Raw genomic sequence first — 17,555 nt, forward strand, 5'->3', positions numbered from 1 at the left:
CGAGTCCTGCCCTTCTCCCACCAAATCGACAATCACAGTGGCGGCCACCCTGTCCTCACCTCGATCCCCAGCAATGCAGCCCATGTCAGGCCTCGCAGCAGGGGAGGGATGTCCACCCTTGCCTCCTTCCACACCTGGTTCTTCTTATAAGGGTACGCCTGGAGAAAGTGGACAACCACGAGTGTTACACAGGCCGATTTTCTACGTAAGACCAGGTGCTTTGTGGGACGGTGACCTGTGTGGTACCTGCAGGAGCCTGTCGAAGAGGACGATGCGCAGAAGCTGGTACTCCGTGTCCCTCTCGCGGATGACGAGCGGCAGAGCGACGGCGGCCGACAGCTCGGAGCTGCTGTTGGACTGCGGGAGGCTGGACTGCCTGCGATGGCAGGCACAGAGCACAGTCGGCTCACTTGGCCAACTCTCCCGCCCACAACTTGGCACAGCTCGCGTACAAGAGAGGGATTAGTGCTCATGGGAACAGAAGCAACACCCCTCGTTATTCCTTACTCATAAACCCTATCCACCTCCCAGTTACGAGGGCTAATTCGGAGAAAACTCTCCCATGCGATGCACGTAAGGTGCCACTATCACTTGGTTATGCATCATGGAACAATAAGCTGAGCAAAGAGATTCATTTACCCAAATCCCTGGTAAAATGAAGGCTGTGTTGGCTTTCAAAGATCAAACACAGAAGTTACTGAGCGCTCAAGACAAAAAGGTAAACAAAGAAATCAGCTGGGAAAAGTAAAAGTGCTGAAAGAATCCACGGGTTACTATGAACAGAGTGCAATGAGATGTTCGTACTCATCATCCAAAAGTGGGTAATACGCTTCCCCAGTAACATCCTTCAGCCTCTGGAGAAAAAGAGAGGAAAAAAAGAACGAACTGAATGTTTCTCACATTATTACATTAAATATTACTACAAACACAACAAAGATGGAAGTCTGTTTGTAAACTTAAAATCACTTTAACTGTAAATTCACAATCAATAAAAGCATAGTAAGATGCCCTTCGAGTCATTTACTGGTTAATTTCTGTAAAAACATCATATGAAGCGATAAACAGTGTGCATATATATATACACACACACACACACACACACACACACACACGGTATATTTTTTATTTCTAACATCAAAACTTAACTTAAAACCACTAAAAAAGATATTCCCACAATAACCCTAACCCGAATTAATTGTAATGGCTGACCAGTTCACTGTATAAACTTCTGTAGTGTTTGTCATATTCTGGCCACAATGTACGCACTCAATAATGCTCAATAAAGTGTAATAATGCTACACGAGAAGCCAGCATATTAAAACAGGGTTGTGAACATCAAGTTATCAATGGCAGATGACCTCCGACCCCTCACATTTTTGAGCTGGCACAGGGACAGGGTGATGGTGGTGTCATCCAGGAGGAAGCTCCTGTCCCGCCCCTGGCCGAAGCACTCGCCGTCTTCTAACAGGAAGCTGTGGAAAAGAGGGGGAAAAAAAAAAAAAAAAAAAACACACAACAACCTTTGTGTGTAGCACGCCGGGGCGGTCTGACGGGGGGGGAGCCAGGGATGCAACAGCAGAGGCTGGACTTAATCAATGCCTCCATTTCTTTCCCCGCCTCAACCAGTGAGGAGAGAGAGCAACTGAGGAGCTGATGCCGGAGACGACCCGAGACAGACAGACAGACAGAGAGCACAACCCCGATCACAATTCCCCCCTCCGAGCACCCCCCCCACGAGATACCAGTTCCCTGTGGCCCCGTTTCCCCCCTTCCCCTTTTGTCCGCTGACCCTCAGAACCTTGAATAAACCCTGCTCTCGCTAGCAACCCTGGTGACTGTGCTGGCACTTCTTTCTTACAATGTCCAATCCAAAATTCCCAGCATGCACGAGATGAGCAGGACACTTCCTGTAAGTGAGGAGCTACCCTTCCTACTGCAGAGGCCATGTGGACTTACTTGGGCAGTGTGCAGATGGGTGGTTTGGACTGGATGATCTCCTTGTTGGTGAGCTCCTTCTCTAGGTCACCCCCCGCCAGGCACCACAGGTGGTACACCTCCTCGATAGACCTCTCCGCCAGGTACTCCTCTCCTTCATCTGCGTGTACGGACCAATGGCAGCTTGAGGACGTCAACAAGTGACCGGCAGGTTATGGGGGTCACGCCCCATTAAGAGTTGAGAGTCTAGGGAGCAGACCTTGGCAGAGCTCACTGATGTCCTCTGGGAGCTCCAGGTAGGCACAGCGCAGGGAGGAGGAGAACAGGCTCACGGGTTTGCGGAAGGGCGTGTAGAGATGGGAGACTTCCTGCAGTGCAGGGTCCTTGAGCAGCTCTGACGGGGTGGGCCTGCAAAGTTGCACAGCAGCAAAGGATGGGCTTTGTGAGGAGCCTACGGAAATGTGGAAACAGGAAGAAAACGCAGCCCTGGACGCCGACAACGTACCGTCTTGATGGCTGAAACGTGAGGCATTTCCTTAATAAAGTCAGAACATTTTCGGGCAGCTCCTGTAGAGCACATCAACAAGCCCGTTAGACAAACTGATATTCAGGGGTTATTACTGTCAAACCACGAAAAAGAATCATATTTCATGAAAAAGGTAAAATGGGAAGTGGTATTTCTGACTGAGGGAAATGAGTAGGTTCAAAAACCAAAGAACTGACTCCTCTGAAAATGTACAACCTTTCAAAATCGTTCACGATTACGGTCTATTGTCGGTGACAATGTTTGTAGGGAGGAAAATGCAAAGAAGTCAAGTGCTTTGCACTTTAACATGAAAAGGTCAAGACCGAAAATGTTTTTGTCAAATCACATTATCCCGGGGATATCTGATATCTGAGCAAGACGATCAAAAGCCGCCATGCAGGAGGAGGAGGACCCACCTTGATGACGTCCAAACACCCGTGCTCCTCAGCAAGCACCGTGACGATGTCGTCCATGCAGCCTGCAAGACGCAAGGTCACATGACATACAAGCGCTGACTCGCTCCCTCTGCCGCCCACTCACAGGCAATTATTTACAAATATTTTGTGTGGATTAAGAACCTGAAAATATGAAACACATCATACCTAAAGTCAGAATGAACTTCAGTCTCTCGCTTATGTCAAAACTTTGCAGCAGTCGCCTTCCCTGTAATGTAAAAAATGTCAAAATCACTTACGATAAATCTGTCAATAAACCATTTAAAAAAAAATAATAATAATAAATGTAATAATTGCCAATGGCTGGTCCTAATGCAACAGCTGGGACCCATCTCTTGGTGACAGCACTGATTCCGTTCCAGCCCCTGAATGTGACCTTTGACACCAACTCACCACACACAGCTCAAACAGCAGGATGCCCAGGGACCACACATCCACTTTGGGTCCGGACGGCCGAGGGAGCTCCCCGTGTGAGCAGTCGCTGGGGCGAGAAGGGCCCTTGGCAATGACCTCTGGAGCCAGGTATGAGGGGTACCTGCAGAAAGAGCCCCCCCCACCCACACAGCAACTTCCAGTCAAATACTGCATTTCTCTGACACCTTTGTGAACACAAACTCCTTACAGCTCCTCTCAGCATCACGTGGTATTAAATTCCACAAAGTTATTTAGAACGGAAGTTGTTTTATGTCAAATTTCAATTAATACAAATGACACCGCAGATCAGCTCCGGTACAACAATCTCGTTCATGGATTGGAATTTCTTCTGTTATTTACAGCTTGAAATAAGTCCTTCTGATTCTTTCATGTGCCACAACTGGTTACAGTAAAAACGATAAGTCAAGTACATATGTGAGAATACAGTGTGGAAAGGTCCCTTCTCATTAAATCCTGATGTTTCTTTCAAACAGAGAGAAAACAGACCAAACTCTTTATTGACATCACTGGCAGTGTCTCCAGCCAAAGCTACTGACCCGGTCGTCATCTCTTGCGCCCCAGACCTCTTACCCGATTGGGAAGTCAACATCTGCACCGTGGTTGGTCATGTGGTACAGGCCAAATTTGGCAAGCTTTACATTGCCCTGTGAAAACGAAATAACACATTACACTCAAGGAGGTCACCAAACTGTAAAGGTAAGCGGTTTTTGGAGCTCAACAGGGGGCCGTTACCCGGCAATCCATAAGGACGTTGCGTGGTGCGAGCGCCCTGTGCATCATGCCGTGCTTGTTCATAAACTCCAGGCCCTCCAGAATCTCGTACGCCACCTGCAGCACCTTGTCTTGACTGCAGCAGAGGACAGAAAAAACACACGAGAACAGAAATGTGACCACTGGGTCGCTAGCTCAAATCCCAAAATGGGGGAACTGCTGCTACAGCTTTGAGACAAGAACCCACATTGAACAACTGTCAACCTACATACACTGAACAGTAGAGGAGAGGGGGGAAAAGGGAGAAGAGAAAAAAAAAAAAAAAAAAAAAAGGGTAATTTTTAGATCACAGAACCTGGGGCGCACACTGCAGTCCACAGTAGCTTTAATAAAATATAAAACCACATTTAATAAAATTGTAAAGTAGAATTTTTTTTTTTATTTGGGCAGCAGGTGGTGTAGTGGTTCCAGCTGTCAGCTTCCACTGGAAAACCCTGTAAGCAGGTTAACACTAAGTCGTTCAAGAAAAAGCCATGGCTAAAAAAAAAAAAAACTATGTAAATGTATTCTTTTTACAGTGTTCGGGGGGCACGGTGGCGCAGCAGGCTTGGCCGGGTCCAGCTTTCCGGTGGGTCTGGGGTTTGAGTCCTGCTTGGGGTGCCTTGCGACGGACTAGCGTCCCGTCCCGGATGTGTCCCCTCCCCCTCCAGCCTTGTGCCCTGTGTTGCTGGGTTAGGCTCCGGTTCACCGCAACCCCGCTCAAGACAATCGGCTTCAGCCTGTGTGTGTGTGTGTGTGTGTGTGTGTGTGTGTGTGTGTGTGTGTCTTTTGACAGTAAAGCGAGAAAGCAGAACAACCTGCTTGTTTCTTAGAAGGAAAGCACTTCCTTTAGAAACACAAGAGTGAAATCATCAGTCTATTTACATTACTATTTTTTATTCAGCCAATGCCAAATAAAAATTTTTATTCATTCATTTAGCCAATGCTATTCACTACTGTGACTTTTAACATGAGGTTTGCACCTTAAGCTTTTTACACTTATTTACCCATTTATAGAGTTGGATAATTTCACTGGAAGAATTCAGGGTAAATACCTTGATCAAAGTACTATAACAGGAGTGGGCATTCAAACCTGGGTCACTGGAGTGCAAGGCAACAGCTCTGACCACACTGCCGCCTGCTGCCCACTTTAAGCTGTACAATAAACGACTTCCACCAGCAGATGGTGAACAAGGATTTTAACAAAGCATTATGTTCACTGAAATATGATACTTACATACACATACAAATTATGAAAGGAAAGTAAAGCCCAATGTGGGGGAGCACGCTCAGGGAACACCTTCAGGGTCAGACAGTTTTCATTTGCAGCTTTGCCAGGTTGAGAAAGGACGTCTGCTTAGATGTGGAGATTCTTTACCTGACTGGTTTGCCTGCCCTCTGGAAATCCTCCAGGCTTCGCTCATAGTGTTCCGCCACCACAATGAGCCGCTCTGTGGGGGACAAGAGCAAACCAGTGGAGAAGCGAGGAAACCCTCAGCACCCTGCAGCTGGGATGAATACCCACAACCAGCGCAAGGAAAAGAAACAACCATTAAATCAGCCATTAAAAATTATAAGCGTACAATAAAAAGCCAAAAAAAACAGGAAATCATTAAAAACACGTAAGAAGAGAAATCAATGAGGGCACATAAAATGTTTAAATAAGCTTGAAAGGACTGAGCTTGTCGAAATAAAACAAATGTGTCCATCAGAGTCGTGCGTAAAACTTGCATCTATATTTCCTGTGGATAAACAAAGGTTCATGGTCACATTGTTTCATTCTGAGCAAATTTAAAGTTCCAAGAAGAATTCATGGAACTTTATTCAAAGAATTCAAAGTCGAATGTTAGCCTCTCAGATCAACGGCCACCAAACCTCGCCTGGTGTCTTTCACATCTTGCGCAGCAGCCGTCAGAACACATTTACATTTATCCATTTTTCCGATGCTTTTCTCCAGAGTGAACTGCAAGGTTAAAATGCTTCCGATTATTTACCTTTTTACGCAGCTGGGTAATTTTACTGGAGCAATTTAGGGTAAGCACCCTGATCAATGGTACTACAACAGGAGGTGGGATTCAAACCTGCAACCTTCAAGTCCAAAGGGAACAGCTCTACCCCACCGCCACCTGCTGCCTTTAAATAGCCCATAAAAATAAAGATTGGCCTCAAAGAGGAAAAACTTACTGTACAGATAGAGTAAAAGGATTGAAATCCAGCCATAAGACATGTTACGTCTTATATTTAGGCACAAAAATGTTGGCAAATGAGCAAAGGCATTTAAAAGAATATATAATTTTATTTACACATAGATAACCCCTCTGCATCCCTGCAAAAGAAATGTACCATGTTAAGGAGACTCAGAACTATAATTACTGCCATATTAAGACAAAGGGGTGAAGAAGTGTAGTGTTTTTAGGGCACATAAGCAGAGTTTAGATCTTATGGCATTTATGATCGTGAAGTGCCGGCCATACTACCTACGCAGAGAGTTTACCGCTGTGCTTGTTGTCGCCAGGGACTTTGACCACGCAAATCTGAAATCAGTGCTGCCAAAATTCCTTTTTGATCATCGGAGTCCCTCTACCCAACATCGACACCTCATACAAAAATGGCTGCCTCCACAAAGCCACCAGCATTGTGGACGACCTCTCTCACTCCTCTCATAGACTCTTCGCCCTGCCATCTGGCAGAAGGTACAGGAGCATCTGTGCCACCACCAGCAGACTCCGCAACAGTTTCTTCCCTGAAAGAGTCAGATTACTCAACCCCCTGCTGCCTTCTAATGCTCTCCTGGCAGTCAAACAGCAAATGCAGCATAACTCCATACACTACAAACTGCCTACAGTTCACAGCCCATGTCCTCATCCACATCCTGTGTATTTATTTACTGTCTTGTACTCTGTTCTGTGTTGCACCATGGTCTCCGGAGAAACAACATTTGGTTCCACTGTATACAAGCTATATACGAAAATGACCATAACAACAACTTGAACTTGAGGCGTCGATCAAAGGACCGGTTTGCGCCATTTACTCACAGGCGGTTGAAGAGACGGGTGCAGACGAACCTTACCGTGCTTCCCTCTGGAGATGTCCACGTACCGGCAGAGCCGTGGGTGCGAGACAGTCTTGAGGATCTGGAAGCGCCCGAGGATCTTGATGGAGTTGGGGGTGAGCGGCAGGCCGTTGCTGCCGCAGATGTCGTGCGGGAGGGCCGAAGCAAAGAAGGTGGAGGCCCCCAGCCGGGCGTCCTTCATCGGGGGCATGGCCACAGCGGTTCCCTCACGAGCTGCAAGCACAGAAAATACATCAAGTTCAGCTTTACTGAGAATGAGGTAAAAACAGCCAACAATGAATGATCTAGGCAATAAAAGAGAGTCTACTAGTCAAGAGACACCCGGGTGTTATCACACACAGTCTATGTAGTGCAACAGCGACACGGTATTGCACTTAACAAATCTCTACTAAATTAAACATGATTACATTCTACCGTAATTATTACAATTTATTATTAAATTATTTTCAAAGCCAGCTGAAGGTAAGAAGGATGCTCTTCCCATTTAACACTTGAGCAAATATAGACTTAAGCCATATACATCCTCCGACTAACACTGTAGGTTTGATAATATAATGTAAGGTATTGCGATATTAAATATTAAATAATCATGTGCAACAACTTCAATCGTCTCTTTTTAGTAGCATTGTTTGTTGTGTTAGCATCAATAATTCAATAACAACACAGCAGGAGGTTGTTTACACAGCTCGTCAAATGCAGCAGGGTTTTCAATTTTAACCCTGTCTTTACTTACGTCTAAAGATAGCCTTTTATCATCCTCAGAATGTATTTACTCTGTCGCGTATTTAGTTATTCATTCATTTGTTTGTTTGTTAATTTTAATCTCTCTCTTCCTGGTTGTTTCAAACTGCGGCCGCTTGAGCGCATCTGCAGCGTGACGTCATCTCTATGCGCCGAACCCCGTTTCTTTCCATTAAACTTTTAAAGACGTGTTTTTCAGTTTATCAGACGTCAAATATTAAAATCTTAAGAACGACCTTTATGCGTTTTGAACAGTTGAATGCTTGCTCATAGCTCGCTCTCTAAAAGCAGCAAGGCTGTTTTCATTTTTCATTGTGTTAGGCAAATTCTGGATACTGTAGGAAAAGTAAATGTGAATTATTACTTTATTAATGATTACAGCAAAATTCAAAACGGTGGGAAGTTAATCATCGATAAGTCATTGATCGTTTTAATAAGAGGAGCAAGACCAAGTTCAGTTGAAGATTACCGTATCTAAGCCTGAATTAACATACGACGTAAAGTTTTTAATTCACTCTCACGAATACGTACGGATGAACATTTTTAAACATAATATTTTGTATTAACTTAAATACTTTCTTTTCAAACATATATAGTAAGATTTTCAGTTAAAAATAAACCCGTGTATGCAGGCAATGTTGTGGCCACCGCTGCGGGGTCTTTTCTCAAAAACAGTTATTTGGGGGTGAGACGCGTGCTGCTTCTCCCTCAGCGCCGGTGCCTTTTAATGTGAGTCGATTATATAAAAGAACTAAATGTTTAAATAACTAAACACACCGATAACGCTGTAGGTTTTTTTTTATTTTTTTATAAAGTACTTTACCTTCTGTACTCACGGTTGTCGTAGTCTTCTGCTTAGGTTTTTTTGATGGGAAACTGTAGTTGTATCATCTCAATTTAGTTTACTGACTATCATATTTTAATGTGAAATGAACATTTATCCCAAAAAACTACATTAAGAACAGATCTTGCAAATATTTCTAGCGTTAACCTTGCCATATATATTGTATTTTTACAAGAGGAAATGATCTCAGTCGTAATCATCTTGTTACTGTTATGGCAATTGAATTACCATTTATGCATGATTTTTTATTAATTAAATTTAGCTAAAATAATAATTCCAGGCTGAGTTCTCAACCACTGTGTGTCAGGCTAAGTAATGTGGATTGCTGATTAACTTCTTAATTAGTATGCATGACATTTTGTAGTTTCAGTATTTTTTCTTGGCAATTGCATTTTTCTTCTATTACATTAAATGTTGTAGAATGTTAAGATGAAGAAAATATGAGATATGGGAACCTGAAAGTGGCCTTACAGTGGAAAGTGTGGTAAAAGATCACTGGGGTTCTACACAGAGGTGTCCTGCCTGTCTGCATGAAATGAACCAAAAATGTGGGTAAAAAGGGGGTCGAAACTCGCTCCTGCTGTAATCCCCTCGATCAAGGTATTTACCCTCAGCTGAAACAGTAAAATTCCCCAGCTCTATAAAGATGTCATGGGACAGCTGGAGGTGCAGTGCTTAGATCTGTAGCCTTTGGACCCAAAGGTTGCAGGTTTGATCCCCCACCTCTGAGCGAGGTACTTATCCTAAAATTGCTCCAGTAAAATTACCCAGCTGTATGAAAGAATAAATTATTGTAAGTAAACTAACATTGTAAGTCACTTTGAAGAAAAGCGTCAGCTGAATGAATAAATGCAAATGCCACATGTGGATTAAAGAATTCACGAATCAGAACCTCTCCCTGGACCACTTGGGAAAATGTCGAGCGCCTGCAAGCTCCACGCGGACTTGAGCCGGCTTCAAACCCACGTCCAACCCCGCAGCCCAAGCGCTGTGAGGCGCCAGCACTACCTGCTGTTCCGCCATATCGGCCTAGTACCAAGGACTGCAATTCGTGTTTATCCTTCTGAGACCCAGCAGAAGGTGCGCTGGGAATCGGCACTGCAGCATGTGCTGTTTGGGAGGTGCATTTAAAAACACGTCCTATTAGAGTGGACAAACAGAATCGCTGGGTGTTAGGTAGATATTTATAGTTAATTTAAACAAAAAAAAAAAACTATTTTCTGTGTTTGGGGAGTAGCACAGTAGTCTGCTGTAGTGGACACCATACACATGCAGAAGCACTTATTTATAGGCAGACTGGTTGCTTGCTTTGCAGCAGCTGCTGTCTGTCAGTTTATTCCCCTGCGGTGCTGTGGAGTCGGAGTCATTAAAAATGTGCCAGCTCTCACTAAATGTACCATGTAAATCGATCAGGCATATAAATTGACCCCAAAAACTAGAGGTGTAATATAGGATTAGGACTTTATTTGCCGGATAAGTCGACCCCCAAAATAGCGTGCAGCTTTTGGGCAGTGCTGTGGAGTCGGAAGTAATTGTTGGGTTACTGGAGTCGGAGACAAAGGTTTTTTGTACCGACTCCACAGCCCTGGTCCCCGTCTCGGTTTTCTTTTAATGCCACAACCAGCACCCCCCTCAAGAAAAACTGCATTATTATGGGGTGCTGGTGCACTTATACAGGTCAATTTCATTGTTTTCCGAATGACACTTCTGCGACGTTTCAGACATTCTACCGTGGAGTGCTTTGTATGTTTTTTCGTGGAGGTGCTGTGAAGGGCCGCTGTGTATTCGCTGAGCTCCGCGAGCCTGGACGGCGATGAATTTTCCCTAGCGGTGTGTGGTCAAGCCCTTTCCATCGGGTGCGTGTCAGTGGCAGGGACCCCTACTTGCCGACCGCAGTGGCGGCACCGGCGGCGCACCCAGGCCCGCTTTGCGCTGCCGAGTAAACGAAAACACGTTGCGCAAACACAAACAGCGGCGTGCCGTTGAAGTGGGTCCAGGGCTTCGAAAACAGCGAAGCTTTGATCCTCGACATTATCAGGCCCAGCTTTCCGCGTGTTTCCAATTTCCTCATCTGCGCGTTTGTTTTAATCCCACGCCAGCCACCGTCGTCCAGAGCCACCCGCTGCTACGTGTTGGCCGGTTCCCGGAGCCGGCCTCGGCGAGGGAGCGGCCCCAGCCGGGCGCGGCGCGTACGACTCGCCGAGGGCCGAAAACTGGTTACCAGCTGCTCCGCTTTGGAACGGCTCTGCGGTCGCGTTTCATCCTCCCGAAAATGGCATCCGTACAGGCAGCACACATCAGCGCTGGTGGGCACGGATGAAAGGGCCTCGTGTACCTCTGTCTTTTTCATACTCGGTCACACGAAGCCTGTTCTCATTATCTTAAATGATTTTTTTTTCCCCCACTCGTGTCAGCTGAGTATATGGGTTCATGCAAATTTTTTTCCTTTATTTATTTTAAACAAAAGCCCCACAATCGTTTAGGCTTTTCCTCCTAACGTGGGTGGCACAGCAGGAAGCACTGGTGCCTCACAGCTCCTGGATTTTGGGTTTGCACCTGGCGCCGAGTTTAGAACTTCTTCCTGTGTTCATGTGGCGTCCTCCAGGTGCTCTGGTTTCCTCCCACGGTCCAAAGACATTTTTCAGGTCAATCGGTGACTCTAAATTGACCCTAGTGTGTGTGTGTGTGTGTGTGTGTGTGTGTGTCCGCACACACGCATGAGATTGCATTGCAATGGACTGGCATCCCATCCACTTGTGTCACGCCCAGGATGGGCTCTGAACCACCACTACCCCACACTCTGCACATGGTGAGTTAACGTTGGCCGTGTAGCAGTTACCAGATGTACCACGCTGGTGGAAATTCATGCTTCCTGTTTCTTCGCTCTCGCTGTTTCAGGTTCCTTGCTCGCTCCCTCTTCAGGATGTCCGGTAACGCCCAGTGCTTCGCCCACATGGAACAGAGGGCCGCCGAGGCCGACCGCCTCATAGAGCACCTCAAACAGCAGGTCCAGCTCCTCAAGGAGAAAGCCAGTAAGACAGAAAGACAGGCCAGCGAGCAAGAGACTGGTCCACACTCACATAGCCAGACCTCTTGACAGCACCGGTCAAAGGTTTGAGTCCTAGTCGAGTTAGTTCGCTTCCCGTAGGATTTCTAACCGCCACGTCTGCCCAGCGCTTCAGCAGTACCCAGATGTAGGTCATCTGTGGGTGACTTTGCTTTCACTCTTCTGTTCGGTTCATCCCATAGGAGTATTCCCATGGTGCCCGTGCATAGTGCACATGTTCCATAGGTACTTTACATGGTACCCTCACCTTGTTATTACTCCCTGGCTACATTGTCACTATTAGACACATCTCTGTTTTCTAGGAAACAACTCGAGTTTGAGTCAAAGGGGAAGAATTGTACTTGGTCTGATGTTTTATTCCTGGTGCGAACAGAGTTCTGGTTAAACTTCAGTAAGCAAAAACCACCATTTTGGTTTTTGAGCTGAGCAGGTAATTTGTGTTAGTAGAAGGCAGAGTGGTGGATTTGCCCTGGTAAAGTTGAGTCACCTCCACTCACCAGAGGATTTGATTTTGTGGACCTTTGGAGGGCGCCGTGATCTGAGCAGGATGACACATTGAGATGAGAGAGGATGTGTTGTGAAGCATGCAGAAGTGGGAGAGTCACGCGGTCCCGGCCGCGGTCCTCGGCGTGGCTGTGTCGGTGGGGTGACGGATCCTTGTCCTCGTCAGTGGTTCACGCCACCCAGAGGGAGGAGAAGAAGCTCCTGGTGGAGAATGCCAAGCTGAAGCAGGACATCGAGGAGCTGAAGCAACAGCTCCTGGAGAAGGAGAGGCAAAGAGGAGGTGAGCCCCACCGCTCCGCCGCGTGCGTTTGTGATGTCGGAAAATATTGCGGTTTCATTCCGGCCGAGCGTTGAATGGATGGGACTCTGTGGGAATAACTATAGGAGAAAAACATGGCCTTCTACATACCTTCTAGGAAGGTAAATGCTCGTCAAACATGAACGAATATTCATTTTCCGACTCAATTCTAAAAGCACAGAATTCTGTGGCCCTAGTGTTGACCGCTGACCCTGACCTTCTTTCTGTGTCGCTCACCAGCGATCCAGGTGGCCATGCCTTCAGAGGAACCCCCAGCACAAGCCGTCAAATCCACACCAAGAGGGACGGCCCCCGCAGAGTCGACCGTCTCAGCAGCGCCCAAGGCTGCCGACGCCCCCCAAAAGGACACGCCCCCCAAGGAGAACGAGGCCAAGAAGAAAAAAGAGAAAAATGGTAAAGTTTTTTTTTTTTTTGTTTTTTTTTTTTTTTAAAAATGATCACCATAGGTCAGGAACTCGTGGCCTTCTGCCGTCTCGTCCCCGGGAGTTTCAACCCCCCCTCCCAACTATGTGGACAAAGCGAGTGGTGTTTTGAACATCTCACAGTTGTCGTATTTCATTCTCGGTGCCTGGGGGGGCATTCTCCTTCAGCAGTGCTCTGAAATAAAACAAAATTACTCTTCTTTGGTTTTACAGTTGAATAAATTTGCGTCGTCTCATGAAATGGACAGAGCCTCACAACGGGGATCCGAGAGACTTTTCCAGGCGCGCTTGGCGCCCCGATTCATTTGCATATTTGCCCTCGGCTTCACTGCGACCCCTGGTGCTTTTGGTGTCACCTAAAGCAGGCCGTGCCTGAAAGCGATGGATATGTGGGCGACCCCCGCAGAGGGGAGACGCAACACTGCCAGAGCGTGATGGCGTTCTTCTGGGAAGCGCTGCTGACAGATTGTCTGTTTTAGTGGCTGTGAGAGGGTCTCTCGGCTCACGAGCGCCCTGCTGTCTTTCACATACCTGGCTCCGCTCGGTTTTTTTCCTCCCTGTTATAAAACATCTTCTCCATTCCAGCAATTTGTGGCACTCAGTCTGTTATTCATACTTCATCCATTATTAATAGCTGCTTGTCCAATGCAGGGTCACAGTGGACTGAAGCCTATCCCACAAGCATAGGGTGTGAAGCGGGGTACAGCCTGACTGGGACACCAGTCCATCACTGTGCAATCTCACACTCATTCACTCACGTACACACACACTGAGAGCAATTTATAGTCACCAGCTCACTTGAAGGATATGCGTTCGGCCTGTGGGAGGAAACCAGAGCACCCAGAGGTGCGAACATGGGGAAGATGCAAAATTTACACAGACTCAGCCAGATTCAAACCCGGAGCCCCAGAGCTGTGAGGCATCGGTGCCACCCTTCTGTGTGATCATGTTGCTCATATGCAGTGACACTTTTACATGTATTTAACCATGTTGTACCTAGAGCCTCTGGAATCCACACTAAATTACGTTTAAAGCGCCTCCCCCCCGTGACATGTGACGTACGTCTTTGTATGAGGTGGGTTGCTAAAGCGCAGCTGGAGTTTTAACTGCAGGGATGTACTTTTCTCTCTTCCAGCTGAGAAGAAGGAGAAGAAACAGGCCACGGCACCACCGGAACCCGAGGCCGCGGTGGACGTGTCCCGCCTCGACTTGCGCATCGGGAGAATCATCAGTGCCGAGAAGCACCCAGACGCAGACTCCCTGTACGTGGAGCAGGTGGATGTGGGCGAGGCCACACCCAGGACTGTGGTCAGCGGGCTGGTGAAGCACGTGCCCCTGGAGCAGGTACTGCACCACAGGGTTGGGGGGGGGGGGGGGTTAGTGAGTATCGGATCCTTGAGAACATGTGAAAAGGTAAGAGATTCACAGCAGAAGGTTTTCATCTGGGTGGGGGGGGTGGTCTTTCACTCCAAGACAAATTTGCTTTGTTCTCCACACCATGTAAATTCTGGAGTGTGTAATGTTTATTGATACAGTGAAATTACTCCTATTAGTGTAGTACCTAAATATTGTCTCTTTGGGGGAAAGCATCGGTTAAAAAAAAAAAAAAAGGGATAAAATAAAAAGGACTAGAACCAGAAACATTCAGGTGCCACATCCTTAAGCACTGCTGCCCTTTGGAATGTCACTAACCAAATAATGGAGATGAAAGGGAGCTGCTTTACTGCAAAACGCTGGGTGTTCTGCTTTCAGGCGTCTCTCACTGCATGTAAATATTAGCTTTGATGAGAGCAGGGCTGATTGAACCCGTCGTTAGTTGTGGTCGTGGCCGTCTTTGGCATCTCGCTAGACGTGGACCGCTCTCTTATTCATACAACTCTTTGTGCTCATTCCCTGTGCGCTGCGGCCTTCGCTTCCACACATCCTTAGCAACTGATCGCAACTCGTACCGTAAACATATCTTTTTGTGTGTGCGCGCGCGCCATTCAGATGCAGAACCGAATGGCGGTTCTCCTGTGCAACCTGAAGCCGGCCAAGATGAGAGGCGTGGTGTCCCAGGCCATGGTGATGTGCGCCAGCACGCCGGACAAAGTGGAGATCCTGGACCCTCCTCCTGGCGCGGCACCTGGAGACAGGGTCACCGTCCAAGGCTTCCCCGGTAACCACACGCCATTGGTCAGCTCCTGCAGGGTGCGGTGCAGTGGGCAGGGCTCTTTCCCAAAGCCCCGCTTCCGCTCTGTGCCTCCAAACATGCTGTGTGTGGGGTGTGCAGATAGTACTTTTCCAACATTTTAAATAGTAATAGTAATATTTTCAAAACTTTAACAGTATTATTTATTCATTGATCTGACACTTTTCTGCAAGCCAACTTACAGTGTTAAATCTACATGAGTATTAAGCTGCTTAGAATTTATACAGCTGGGTAATTATACAGGGTCAATTCAGGGTAAGTGTCCTGATCCAAGGGTGCTTTAGCAGGACAGGGATTTGAATCCTAGTCCTTTGAGTGGAAGGCAGAAACTCTAACCGCCACGCCCCCTGCTGTACACAACATGTCTGGACATTAGTCTTTTTGCTGATGTTGTTCCTCACATTTCCTTTCTCTTCTTCCCCTCCTCCCCCTTTTGGCCAAATCACTGCGTCATTCCAGCTGGTTTCGAAACTCAGGAGGCCAAACCGCACGTCTTTGAAACAGTTCGGTGGTGTTAATATAAATGTGACTGTGATTATGTTCTCGTCTTTGAAGATACGAAAAACAGCCAAATTAGCAGAACGGAGTCTTCAGGAGCGTTTGCGGTTGTGTGAGAGCAGCAGTTTAACGGGTGGGTCCCCAGGACCCGGTCCTTCCAGGGGACCTTTCAGCCTGTGTCGCTGTGGGTGCTCCTTCACCATTTTCATCTCCATGTCCCTCGAACCCTCTAGTTTTATGAGGTGCACCCCCCCCCCCCCAAACCCAAATAGTATTTTTACAACCTGACTTTGGAAGGAGCCTCTTCAACGTGGTAGAGGGGGAGGGTCGGGAGGAAGAAAGCTCTCATTTCCACATGTCAGCGGTGCAGTGCCGTCATTAAAACCCCGGCAGTGACAGCGAATTCTCCGAACAGGATGTTTACAGCGATCGGCAACAGATGCATTGCGTGTTTGCTTTTTGTGTCTTTTTTGGGTCGTACAGAAATAATCTCTGTGGAATATGTCCGTTTGGTTTCCCTGCAAGCGCCCGCACCGCTTTGTTTACTTTTACGTTAATTCTTTTTACTGCCTCGTGTGGCCGTTAAGGTCCCACTACCAGTGGAATTTGAATGTGGTTCGGATCCTAACCAAATGTAAACGGTAAAAAAGTGTTAATATTGTAAGTAACAGGGTGTCCGTATGTACTGTGAAAGTTGCTGGTGCCTTTCTTTTTCTGGAAATTTCCCTGCTCCCTTTTGGTTGCACTTGGTGAAAAGAGCAGTTCTTTAACTGTTGGGTCCCCATGCAGCCCCAGTGTTACACGGTGTGTTTTGCTCCCTCTCCACAGGTGAGCCAGACAAGGAGCTGAACCCCAAGAAGAAGGTTTGGGAGCAGGTGCAGCCTGACCTTCGAACTAATGACCAGCGCGTGGCCACCTACAAGGGCGTTGCCTTTGAGGTTGCCGGCAAAGGGGTGTGCAAGGCCCAGGTGGGAGAAGCTCTTTTGCCTTTAACTGTAGCACCTCTCTTTGCTGTTTTCAAGAAGTATAGGGATGTTGTGTCCTCTCCATCATGTTCATGTCTTCTGCCTACCTATAGACGATGACCAACAGTGGAATCAAGTAGACCAGCTGTATGTCCAATAGGAAGCACAGAAGACACAGAAGAAATATTGAAGGCACAATGATTCGAGGATGATGATGATGATGATGAACTGTAGCTGATGTTTAATAAATTTTTGCAGATCTGAAATCTGAGACCTTTGAAAACAGCTCACAGTTTTGTTCAAGAGTTTTGTGGGATAGCAGTGCATAATTGGTGTATAGCTTAATCCCATAGAAACATTTGATTAATTATTTGCACACCAGAGAATATAAAAAACATGCTTGAACATCCACATTTAATTAAAATGAGCTCAACGAACCTGATATAACAAAAAATTTGTCATTTATGTTCATGCATGAAGCTGTAGCTTCATACTGGTTCTTGCATCTGGACACAGTTGACATGATCATGTCTGTTGGCTCTCAAACTTTAGAGACACCACCAAGCTTTTTTTTTTTTATTTTTTTTTTTTTTAAACTGACCATGCAGAACTGCAGTTGGATTCAGCACAATGGAGCAACATTAGCAATTCTCAATTCTTTGAACCTAAATCCGAGATCGTTTTTACTATGGCAGACACTTGTGGTGTTGTTTCTGGAAAGGCCGACCGTGCCCTTGATGTGGTCCCCATGAGCAGCATGCGTCTCCAGTAACCAAGCAGGATGCTCGCCCGTTTTGTGATTGTTGGGTTTTGAAGGAACACATGCTGAT

At 46.7% G+C, this 17,555-nt stretch overlaps 2 protein-coding genes across 4 annotated transcripts in view; one reads left to right on the forward strand and one right to left on the reverse strand.

The window, feature by feature from the left end:
- tbck (TBC1 domain containing kinase) overlaps positions 1 to 8,061 on the reverse strand; it is a 33,217-nt gene extending 25,156 nt beyond the window's left edge. Inside the window, exons 1-15 of one of the 2 annotated variants that reach the window (XM_029259050.1) lie at positions 7,908 to 8,061; positions 7,172 to 7,387; positions 5,480 to 5,552; positions 4,084 to 4,198; positions 3,922 to 3,995; positions 3,310 to 3,451; positions 3,064 to 3,124; positions 2,878 to 2,939; positions 2,441 to 2,502; positions 2,195 to 2,343; positions 1,957 to 2,095; positions 1,373 to 1,472; positions 805 to 854; positions 247 to 376; positions 60 to 158 (exon numbers count right to left, since the gene is read on the reverse strand). In XM_029259050.1, coding sequence (XP_029114883.1) covers positions 60 to 158; positions 247 to 376; positions 805 to 854; positions 1,373 to 1,472; positions 1,957 to 2,095; positions 2,195 to 2,343; positions 2,441 to 2,502; positions 2,878 to 2,939; positions 3,064 to 3,124; positions 3,310 to 3,451; positions 3,922 to 3,995; positions 4,084 to 4,198; positions 5,480 to 5,552; positions 7,172 to 7,364 — 1,449 coding nt within the window. In that variant the 5' untranslated portion in view covers positions 7,365 to 7,387; positions 7,908 to 8,061. Of the gene's footprint in view, positions 1 to 59; positions 159 to 246; positions 377 to 804; positions 855 to 1,372; positions 1,473 to 1,956; positions 2,096 to 2,194; positions 2,344 to 2,440; positions 2,503 to 2,877; positions 2,940 to 3,063; positions 3,125 to 3,309; positions 3,452 to 3,921; positions 3,996 to 4,083; positions 4,199 to 4,638; positions 4,659 to 5,479; positions 5,553 to 7,171; positions 7,388 to 7,907 lie in introns of those variants that run through there. The other variant, XM_029259051.1, reaches the window with a different exon arrangement.
- A 506-nt stretch (positions 8,062 to 8,567) lies between these two features.
- Positions 8,568 to 17,162, forward strand: aimp1a (aminoacyl tRNA synthetase complex interacting multifunctional protein 1a). Of its 2 annotated transcripts, XM_029258803.1 has the most exons (9): positions 8,596 to 8,644; positions 10,859 to 11,065; positions 11,658 to 11,791; positions 12,497 to 12,610; positions 12,869 to 13,042; positions 14,207 to 14,415; positions 15,061 to 15,229; positions 16,589 to 16,728; positions 16,839 to 17,162. In XM_029258803.1, exons 3-9 carry the CDS (start codon positions 11,683 to 11,685, stop codon positions 16,863 to 16,865), a joined length of 942 nt encoding a protein of 313 aa, XP_029114636.1. In that variant the 5' UTR covers positions 8,596 to 8,644; positions 10,859 to 11,065; positions 11,658 to 11,682; the 3' UTR covers positions 16,866 to 17,162. The 2 variants fall into 2 exon arrangements, with proteins under 2 accessions (XP_029114635.1, XP_029114636.1); XM_029258802.1 differs by lacking the exon at positions 10,859 to 11,065 and having other exon boundaries at positions 8,568 to 8,644.
- Positions 17,163 to 17,555: the final 393 nt, after the last annotated feature.

Source organism: Scleropages formosus, chromosome 16 (assembly GCF_900964775.1).
Source record: "Scleropages formosus chromosome 16, fSclFor1.1, whole genome shotgun sequence".
Taxonomy (NCBI): domain Eukaryota; kingdom Metazoa; phylum Chordata; class Actinopteri; order Osteoglossiformes; family Osteoglossidae; genus Scleropages; species Scleropages formosus.

Bases quoted from the DNA above. Each gene is read 5' to 3' on its own strand.
- aimp1a (XM_029258802.1), top strand. The intron at 13,043-14,206 runs GTAAAGTTTTTT...TCTCTCTTCCAG, and splicing joins GAAGAAAAAAGAGAAAAATG to CTGAGAAGAAGGAGAAGAAA. The intron at 14,416-15,060 runs GTACTGCACCAC...CGCGCCATTCAG, and splicing joins AGCACGTGCCCCTGGAGCAG to ATGCAGAACCGAATGGCGGT.